The sequence below is a fragment of the Oncorhynchus keta genome, unplaced genomic scaffold (genome assembly GCF_023373465.1).
Source record: "Oncorhynchus keta strain PuntledgeMale-10-30-2019 unplaced genomic scaffold, Oket_V2 Un_contig_13828_pilon_pilon, whole genome shotgun sequence".
Classification (NCBI taxonomy): Eukaryota; Metazoa; Chordata; class Actinopteri; order Salmoniformes; family Salmonidae; genus Oncorhynchus; species Oncorhynchus keta.
The window spans coordinates 67,501-77,390 of NW_026278381.1; the positions used below are offsets into that span (position 1 = coordinate 67,501).

Here is a 9,890-nt window from a genome sequence, read left to right on the forward strand (position 1 = left end):
CCTCTCCCTCCCCCTCCCCTCTCTTCTCCCCTCTCCCTCCCCTCTCCTCTCTCCTCCCCCCTCTCCTCCCTCCTCCCTCCCTCCCCCCCCCTCTCTCCTCTCCCCCCCCTCTCCTCTCCTCCCTCTCCCTCTCCCCTCCTCCTCTCCTGCCCTCTTTCCTCTCCCCCTCTCCTGCCCTCTTTCTCCCTCCTCTCCCTCCCTCCTCTCCTCTCCTGCCCTCTTTCCTCTCCTCCCCCTCTCTCCTCACCCCTCTCCCTCCCCCTCTCCTCTCCTCCCTCCCTCCCTCCTCCTCTCCTGCCCTCTTTCCTCTCCTCCCCTCTCCCTCACCCCCTCCCTCTCCCTCCCTCCTCCTCTCCTGCCCTCTTTCCTCTCCTCCCTCTCTCCTCACCCCTCCCTCCCCCTCTCCTCTCCTCCTCTCCTGCCCTCTTTCCTCTCCTCCCCTCTCTCCCTCCTCCTCCTCCTCCCTCCCCTCTCTCCTCACCCCTCTCCCTCCCCTCTCCTCCTCCCCTCCCTCCTCCTCTCCTGCCCCCTTTCCTCTCCTCCCTCTCTCCTCACCCCTCCCCCCCCCTCCCTCCCTCTCCTCCCTCTCTCCCTCACCCCTCTCCCTCCCCCTCTCCCTCTCCCCCTCCTCCTCTCCTGCCCTCTTTCCCTCTCCCTCCCTCCTCCTCTCCTGCCCTCTTTCCCTCCTTCTCTCCTCCCCCTCTCCTCTCTCCTCCCCCTCTCCTCTCCCTCCCCCTCCCCTCCTCCTCCCTCCCTCCCCCCTCCCCTCTCCCTCCCTCCTCCCTCCTCCCCCTCTCCTCTCCCTCCCTCTCCCTCACCCCTCTCCCTCCCCCCCTCTCCTCTCCTCCTCTCCCTCCCTCCTCCTCTCCTGCCCTCTTTCCTCTCCTCCCCCTCTCCTCTCTCCCTGTAGTGTACGGTAAGACAGAGCCAGCCATGATAGAACAGCCACTGGAGGAGGACAGGATGCACATCGGAAAGAACACCGTCACCTACGAGTCTCGCCTCCTCAAAGCTCTCTTCTACGAGGTCATCGGATGGAACCAGTGATGTCATACTAGAACGGAACAGAGCCTGTGATGTCATCGCACGGAACCCGCTGATGTCACCGGACAGAACCAGTAGTTTCCACTAAAGCCTTTTTAAAACCTGTTCTACACCCCAGACCTTACACAATGTTGTTGTAGCCCTGTGGTGTGTCCCAAAGAGCCCTATTCCCTACATCAGGGCTTCTCAAACCACTTCCCTGGGACCCCAGACCTTACACAATGTTGTTGTAGCCCTGAACTAGGTCACTTGATTCAAGTAGTCAAAGGGCTTGACGTTTAGTTGACAAGTTGAATCAGGTGTGCTCGCCAATTATCATACTTGAGTAAAAGTAAAAAGACAGAAAATGACTCAAGCGAAAGTGAAAGTCGCCCAGTAAAATGCTACTTGAGTAAGTCTTAATGTATTTGGTTTTAAATATACTGAAGTATATATATATATGCCATTTAGCAGACGCTTTTATCCAAAGCGACTTACAGTCATGTGTGCATACATTCTACGTATGGGTGGTCCCAGGAATCGAACCCACTACCCTGGCGTTACAAGCTCCATGCTCTACCAACTGAGCTACAGAAGGACCAATGTATAAATCATTTCAAATTCTTGATATTAATCAAACCAGACGGCACCATTTTCAGTTTGTTATTTATTTACGGACAGCCAGGGTCTCCAACGCTCAGACATCATTTAAAAACAATGCATTTGTGTTTAGTCAGTCTGCCAGATCAGAGGCAGTAGAGATGACCAGGGGATGTTATTTTGATAAGAGCGTGAATTTGACCATTTTCCTCTCCTGCTAAAGCATTCAAAATGTAACGTGTACTTTTGGGTGTCGGGGAAAATGTTGGGAGGAAAAAGTGCATTTATTTTCTTTAGGAACGTAGTGAAATAAAAGTTAAAGTTGTCAAAAATATAAATAGTAAAGTACAGATTCCTCCAAAAACTACTGAAGTAAAATGACTTTAAAGTACTAGTTAAGTGGTTTCCACCCCTGGTGCTGTGGAATAGATGAAAACCATAGAACGACTGGGTGTCCCCAAGAGAGGATGGATACACACTGCCCTACATAAGTGCACTACTTTTCACCAGAGCCCTATGGGTTTGCCTGGTCAGAGGTAGTGGTATAAGTAAATAATTGGGTGCTATTTAGGACACACATGTCACACAGCCAGGTGAAGGGTCACACAGCCAGGTGAAGGGCCAGGTGAAGGGTCACACAGCCAGGGTCACACAGCCAGGTAAAGGGTCACACATCCAGGTGAAGGGTCACACAGCCAGGTAAAGGGTCACACAGCCAGGTGAAGGGTGAAGGGTCACACATCCAGGTGAAGGGTCACACAGCCAGGTGAAGGGTCACACAGCCAGGTGAAGGTGGGTCACACAGCCAGGTAAAGGTGAGGGTCACACATCCAGGTGAAGGGTCACACAGCCAGGTGAAGGGTCACACATCCAGGTGAAGGGTCACACAGCCACACATCCAGGTGAAGGGTCACACATCCAGGTGAAGGGTCACACATCCAGGTGAAGGGTCACACAGCCAGGTAAAGGGTGGTTGACATCCAGGTGAAGGGTCACACATCCAGGTGAAGGGTCACACATCCAGGTGAAGGGTCACACATCCAGGTGAAGGGTCACACATAATAATAATAATAATATATGCCATTTAGCAGAGCCAGGTGAAGGGTCAGGTGAAGGGTACACAGCCAGGTGAAGGGTCACACAGCCAGGTGAAGGGTCACACATCCAGGTGAAGGGTCACACATCCAGGTGAAGGGTCACACATCCAGGTGAAGGGTCACACATCCAGGTGAAGGGTCACACATCCAGGTGAAGGGTCACACATCCAGATGAAGGGTCACACATCCAGGTGAAGGGTCACACATCCAGATGAAGGGTGGTTGACATCCAGGTGAAGGGTCACACATCCAGATGAAGGGTCACACATCCAGGTGAAGGGTCACACATCCAGGTGAAGTGGTGGTTGACATTCAGGTGAAGGGTCACACATCCACACATCCAGGTGAAGGGTGGTTGATTCAGGTGGGTCAGGTGAACACATCCAGGTGAAGGGTGGTTGACATTCAGGTGAGTGGTCTCTTGGTGATGTCCTGCTCTGTCAGGTAGTAGTTGAGGTATCCTCCCAGAGCGCTCACTGACACGCCTGTTATGTGACTGGAACAACCATCTGGAGGGAGGAGAGATGGAACAGTACAACAGTATTGAAGCTGGGTTCTGAGTGTGTGTGTGTGTGTGTGTGTGTGTGTGTGTGTGTGTGTGTGTGTGTGTGTGTGTGTGTGTGTGTGTGTGTGTGTGTGCTGTGTGTGTGTGTGTGTGTGTGTGTGTGTGTGTGTGTGTGTGTATCTGTGCTTGCTGGTTCTCTCTGTGTGTGTCTGTATGTGTGCATTTTGGCCATGAATAACACCAGGGATATTCTTGACACACACCCTTCAACATTCTCTCTCTCCTCTTCACTCTTCTGTGGGGCTGTGTAAAACATCCCACTTCCTGATCCTGCAGCCTCAGAATGTGCTGCAGCCAATCAACTTTGAGAAAGTCAGAGAAACCAGCCAATCCACACAGCAGTACTGTGGAGAGGAGGAAGTTATAGAAAGTAAAAATCATGGTCTCGTTTTAAACAAACTACAACTTATAAAGGTTTTACATGTTCAGTTTCTCTAAACACTGACTGTCATACTGCTTCATAGACACTCTAGTCTACTTGGAGTACACAGATAGGCCCTGCTCTAATGTAGTGCACTATATAGGGAACTGGGTGCCATAGATCTCTGCTCTAATGTAGTGCACTATATAGGGAACTGGGTGCCATAGATCTCTGCTCTAATGTAGTGCACTATATAGGGAACTGGGTGCCATAGATCTCTGCTCTAATGTAGTGCACTATATAGGGAACTGGGTGCCATAGATCTCTGCTCTAATGTAGTGCACTATATAGGGAACTGGGTGCCATAGATCTCTGCTCTAATGTAGTGCACTATATAGGGAACTGGGTGCCATAGATCTCTGCTCTAATGTAGTGCACTATATAGGGAACTGGGTGCCATAGATCTCTGCCCTAATTTGGTGCACTATATAGGGAACTGGGTGCCATAGATCTCTGCTCTAATGTAGTGCACTATATAGGGAACTGGGTGCCATAGATCTCTGCTCTAATGTAATGCACTATATAGGGAACTGGGTGCCATAGATCTCTGCTCTAACGTAGTGCACTATATAGGGAACTGGGTGCCATAGATCTCTGCTCTAATGTAGTGCACTATATAGGGAACTGGGTGCCATAGATCTCTGCTCTAATATAATGCACTATATAGGGAACTGGGTGCCATAGATCTCTGCTCTAATGTAATGCACTATATAGGGAACTGGGTGCCATAGATCTCTGCTCTAATGTAATGCACTATATAGGGAACTGGGTGCCATAGATCTCTAGTCTAATGTAATGCACTATATAGGGAACTGGGTGCCATAGATCTCTGCTCTAATGTAGTGCACTATATAGGGAACTGGGTGCCATAGATCTCTGGTCTAATGTAGTGCACTATATAGGGAACTGGGTGCCATAGATCCCTGGTCTAAAGTAGTGCACTATATAGGGAACTGGGTGCCATAGATCTCTGCTCTAATGTAGTGCACTATATAGGGAATTGGGTGCCATAGATCTCTGGTCTAAAGTAGTGCACTATATAGGGAACTGCGTGCCATAGATCTCTGCTCTAATGTAGTGCACTATATAGGGAATTGGGTGCCATAGATCTCTTAGGAATACCTAGGATAGGATAAGTAATCCTTCTCACCCCCCCCTTTAAGATTTAGATGCACTATTGTAAAGTGACTATTCTACTGGATGTCATAAGGTGAATGCACCAATTTGTAAGTCGCTCTGGATAAGAGCGTCTGCTAAATGACTTAAATGTAAATGTAAATGTCTATATAGGGAACTGGGTGCCATAGATCTCTGGTCTAAAGTAGTGCACTATATAGGAAATAAGGTCCCATTGGGCTCTGGTCTAAAGTAGTGAACTATTTTAGGAATTGGGTGCCATAGATCTCTGCTCTAATGTAGTGCACTATATAGGGAATAGTGTGTAATTTGAGACGGACTGTTTTCGATGAAGATGTCCTGGGTCTCCCCGGTGAAGTTCTTCTGTATGATGTCCATGTTTCCCTTCAGCATGTTGGAGCAGAATGTCCCCTGGTACTGTCTCTCTGTTAGGTTAGCACGCGACACACGCATGTCCCCCTTCAACATGGCAGAACAACCTCTCTGGAGGAGGGGGGCAGGGAGGGAGGGGGGGGGAGGGGAGAGAGAGGGGGTTAGGGAGGGAGAGAGGGGTTAGGGGGAGGGGGTTAGGGGAGGGAGGGGGAGGGGAGGAGAGAGGGGTTAGGGGAGGGAGAGAGGGGGTTAGGGGAGGGGGGAGAGGGGGTTAGGGGGGAGGGGAGAGAGAGAGGGAGGGAAGGGAGAGGGGGTTAGGGGGAGGGAGGTTAGGAGGGGAGGGGAGGGGGTTAGGGAGGAGAGAGGGGGTTAGGGGAGGGGTTAGGAGGGAGGAGAGGGGGGAGGGAGGGAGAGAGGGGGGTTAGGGGGGAGGGGGTTAGAGGGGAGGGGGAGGGAGGGAGAGAGAGAGGGGGTTAGGGGGAGGGGTTAGGAGGGAGGGGGAGGGGAGGGAGAGAGAGAGGGGTTAGGGAGAGAGATGGGGAGGGTTAGGGGGAGGAGGGAGGAGGGGGAGGGGGGAGAGAGGGGGTTAGGGGGAGGGGGTTAGGGGGGAGGGAGGGGGAGGGGGAGGGAGAGAGAGAGGGGGTTAGGGAGAGGAGATGGAGGGAGAGAGGAGGGGGTTAGGGAGGGAGAGAGGGGGTTAGGGGAGGGGGTTAGGAGGAAGGGGGAGGGAGGGAGAGAGAGAGGGGGTTAGGGGAGAGAGGGGAGGGGGGAGGGGAGGGAGAGAGGGAGGGGGAGGGGAGAGAGAGAGGGAGGGGGTTAGGGAGAGGGGGTTAGGGAGGGAGAGAGGGAGGGGGTTAGGGAGGGAGAGAGGGAGGGAGGAGAGAGAGGGGGAGGGAGGGAGGGGGAAGGAAGGGAGGAGGGGAGGGGGCAGGGGAAGGGAGAGAGGGAGGGGGGCAGGGAGGAGGAGGGACGGGGTTAGGGAGGGAGGCAGGGAGGGGGTTAGGAGGGAGGGGGTTAGGGGGAGGGAGGGAGGGAGAGAGAGGGAGGCAGGGAGGGAGGAAGAGAGAGGGAGGAGGGGGTTAGGAAGGGAGAGATGGGGAGGGAAATTGGGGAAGACAGGAGTGGAGCATAGAAAGTTAGGTGTGTGTGTGTGTGTGTGTGTGTGTGTGTGTGTGTGTGTGTGTGTGTGTGTGTGTGTGTGTGTGTGTGTGTGTGTGTGTGTGTGTGTGTGTGTGTGTGTGTGTGTGTGTGTGTGTGTGTGTGTGTTCTCACATTGGCTCCCAGCATGAAGTAGAGCAGCTGGTGAGAGAGGGAGTAGTTAGGACATCCAAACCTCGTCATTGTGTCACGACATGACTTGGTCACGATGCAAGGAGTCCCGTTGTTCTTCCTGACAAACCATCACATATACAGGCACACAGGCACGCGCACACAGGCACGCGCACACAGGCACACAGGCACGCGCACACAGGCACACAAGCACACAGGCACGTACACAGACACACACGCACAGGCACAGACACACAAGCACGTACGCACATATACAGGCAGAAAAATGTATTAGCAACCTGGTCAACGGAAGCTGTAGGCCTTCTGGGTTTTATTACCCTCCTACTGACACTGAAATACATGAGATTTAGTGAGGCATCACCTTGTGCCGCTCAATAAGCGCTGTGTGTGTGTGCGTGTGCGTGTGTGTGTGTTTACCATGTTCCCAGTAGCAGGGTCATACACTTGTCGCTCTGCGTCTCATCGTAACACTCCATGGTTCGACCGGAGGAGTAGGCCAGAGAGGGATCTGTGGAGCTCCACTCATGAGGTACTGACCAGAAGGTCCAGCTCAACAGAGGCTCAAACTCTACAGGAGAGAGAGAGAGAGAGATGAAAGTGATGAGAGAGAGAAATGAGAGAGAGAAAGAGAGAGAGAGAGATGAGTGGGATGAGAGAAAGAGAAAGAGAGAGAGAGCATGAGAGAGGAAGAGAGAGGGATGAGAGAGAGAGGGAAAGGTAGAGAGGGGGAGAGAGAGGGAAAGGTAGAGAGGGGGAGAGAGAGAGAGAGAGGTGTAGTAGTATTTACCTCTGTAGTATTTGGGGTCAGTCTTCTCCAGCTCGGTGACAGCCTTAGCCAGGCTCTGGTCCAGCCTCCTGACCAGGGTTACCGTAGCAGTGCGCTGAGACCAGCTCAGAGGGTCAGTGTGGGGCCACGTTCTCACTGCTTCCTTCAACTCCGCTGGGGCCCGGAGAACAAGGACATGGAAAGAGATGTTTTCAAAAGACATCTGTAATTATTAAGTGACTGAAGTCATCTTTGGCTCTCCTATCTACAATGTTGACACGCCCACAAGAACACAATAACAAACTTTGATCAACCATAAAGGTTTTGTATTTCATATCGACAAAAATAATCACATCACATACTGTTTTCTTTCAAATCCACATGCCAGTGATGCCACATAGCCAATCAGACAGCCCGGAGAACTGTGCCGTGTTATGCGGGACACCGCAATGGAGAAGCGGGAACATAGGAAGCATTTGGTGCATGCTGACTTGCTGAGCCAGCAAATAGTCTAACAAAAACAACCACATAAATAGACTACAATTTAATGTCCAGACATGTATCAAAAATAATCCACGTTTCTCCTCGACATACAGTATATTTCCTCGCATATTTGGGTAGTCTATGTGCATATTTGGGTAGTCTATGTGCATATTTGGGTAGTCTATGTGCGCACTTGTATTCCGTTGGACCAGACGAAGATTGTTGTGGATCGAAACGTCCTCATTAAAGGTGCTAATTAGGAGGATATATGATACACAGTATCAGATACAGTGTGCAGACCTTACTGTTACCCCCCCCCCCATACAGAATGATAACTAACGGCAGTGATAATAATGACGCTAGTATACTACTCACCCTGCAGGATGATGTACCCGACCACTCCGTCTAGGTTGATGTTACGGTGCTCTTGCTCCAGGAACGATGCGCTTTTAGCGAGGCTGGCTAGAATCCCATCAATGACCTCCTCCTGCGCCGCATTGGTGGCGGAGAAAACAAGGACAAAAACACCTCTACTACAAACCTAGCCATGTTCTGATATAGGCTACTAAAAGTCTAGCAATAGCCGCCCGAGGCTAAACCCCAAACGGTTGACGCAGCGCATATACCTGATTTGCAAGAGTGATTTGCAAGGGTGATGTGTCTTGTTTGGCGAAAACGAGCTGTCACGTGGCTCGATCGATTGAGAAACTGGGAATTCAGTTTTATTAAATTAGGCAAATGCAATGTGCCAGTTGCATTTCGTCCATATCGAAATGGTTTCTTCAAGGAATTTGATTCAATGCTTTGTAACTTCCTGGATTAGCCAGAGCACATTCTAATCTGCCTGTGATGGAATTGGAAAATATAAAGTTATTATTGAGGGGTACAGAGGGGGGGGGGGTGAGAGAGGGGTGTCGAGGATGAGTGTCTTTTGGTAGACACTCATCAGACGTGTTTAATTAAATTAATTTTATGGCTACATGTAGTTACAGTCATATAGTTACATAGTACCTGTAGTTTAATAGAGTCTCTATAGTTACAGTCATATAGTTACATAGTACCTGTAGTTTAATAGAGTCTCTATAGTTACAGTCATATAGTTACATAGTACCTGTAGTTTAATAGAATCTCTATAGTTACAGTCATATAGTTACATAGTACCTGTAGTTTAATAGAGTCTCTATAGTTACAGTCATATAGTTACATAGTACCTGTAGTTTAATAGAGTCTCTATAGTTACAGTCATATAGTTACATAGTACCTGTAGTTTAATAGAGTCTCTATAGTTACAGTCATATAGTTACATAGTACCTGTAGTTTAATATAATCTCTATGGTTACAGTCATATAGTTACATAGTACCTGTAGTTTAATAGAGTCTCTATAGTTACAGTCATATAGTTACATAGTACCTGTAGTTTAATATAGTCTCTATAGTTACAGTCATATAGTTACATAGTACCTGTAGTTTAATAGAATCTCTGTAGTACCTGTAGTTTAATATAGTCATAATCTCTATAGTTCAGTCATATAGTTACATAGTACCTGTAGTTTAATAGACAGTCTACATAGTACCTGTAGTTTTCATAGTCAGTCATAGTTACATAGTACCTGTAGTTTAATAGAATCTCTGTAGTACAGTCATATAGTTTTAGAATCTCTATAGTTACAGTCATATAGTTACATAGTACCTGTAGTTTAATAGAATCTCTGTAGTACCTGTAGTTTAATAGAATCTCTATAGTTACAGTCATATAGTTACATAGTACCTGTAGTTTAATAGAATCTCTGTCTCTGTAGTTACAGTCATATAGTTACATAGTACCTGTAGTTTAATAGAATCTCTGTAGTTACAGTCATATAGTTACATAGTACCTGTAGTTTAATAGAATCTCTGTAGTTACAGTCATAGATTACATAGTACCTGTAGTTTAATAGAGTCTCTATAGTTACCTGTAGTTACATAGAATCCTGTAGTTTAATAGAATCTATATAGTACCTGTAGTTTAATAGAATCTCTATAGTTACAGTCATATAGTTACATAGTACCTGTAGTTTAATAGAATCTCTATAGTTACAGTCATATAGTTACATAGTCTGTAGTTTAATAGAATCTCTATAGTTACAGTCATATAGT

The 9,890-nt window shown here is 48.7% G+C and overlaps 1 protein-coding gene, 1 long non-coding RNA gene and 1 pseudogene across 3 annotated transcripts; 2 read left to right on the top strand and 1 right to left on the bottom strand.

Moving 5' to 3' along the window:
- Positions 1 to 2,194, top strand: part of LOC127918239 (tetratricopeptide repeat protein 30A-like) — a 44,708-nt pseudogene extending 42,514 nt beyond the window's left edge.
- A 13-nt stretch (positions 2,195 to 2,207) lies between these two features.
- Positions 2,208 to 2,947, top strand: LOC127918241 (uncharacterized). Of its 2 annotated transcripts, none has more exons than XR_008099539.1 (3): positions 2,208 to 2,236; positions 2,526 to 2,667; positions 2,752 to 2,925. It is a non-coding gene; the product is annotated as an uncharacterized LOC127918241 (long non-coding RNA). The 2 variants fall into 2 exon arrangements; XR_008099538.1 differs by lacking the exon at positions 2,208 to 2,236 and adding an exon at positions 2,356 to 2,409 and having other exon boundaries at positions 2,752 to 2,947.
- Positions 2,948 to 3,090: 143 nt separating this feature from the next.
- LOC127918238 (UPF0764 protein C16orf89 homolog) lies at positions 3,091 to 8,521 on the bottom strand. Its single transcript, XM_052501555.1, has 8 exons — positions 8,511 to 8,521; positions 8,130 to 8,284; positions 7,293 to 7,445; positions 6,923 to 7,073; positions 6,488 to 6,605; positions 5,164 to 5,326; positions 3,489 to 3,629; positions 3,091 to 3,229 (listed from the first exon to the last, which is right to left on the bottom strand). The coding sequence occupies exons 1-8, from the start codon at positions 8,519 to 8,521 to the stop codon at positions 3,126 to 3,128; spliced, it is 996 nt and encodes a 331-aa protein (XP_052357515.1). The 3' UTR covers positions 3,091 to 3,125.
- Positions 8,522 to 9,890: the final 1,369 nt, after the last annotated feature.

What these genes read in the sequence shown, in the direction of transcription:
- LOC127918238 (XM_052501555.1), bottom strand. An exon ending in TGACCCCAAATACTACAGAG is followed by an intron (nt 7,074 to 7,292) that starts GTAAATACTACT and finishes TCTCTCCTGTAG; the next exon opens with AGTTTGAGCCTCTGTTGAGC. An exon ending in GAGAGAGAGAATGTTGAAGG is followed by an intron (nt 3,230 to 3,488) that starts GTGTGTGTCAAG and finishes TCCTCCCTCCAG; the next exon opens with ATGGTTGTTCCAGTCACATA.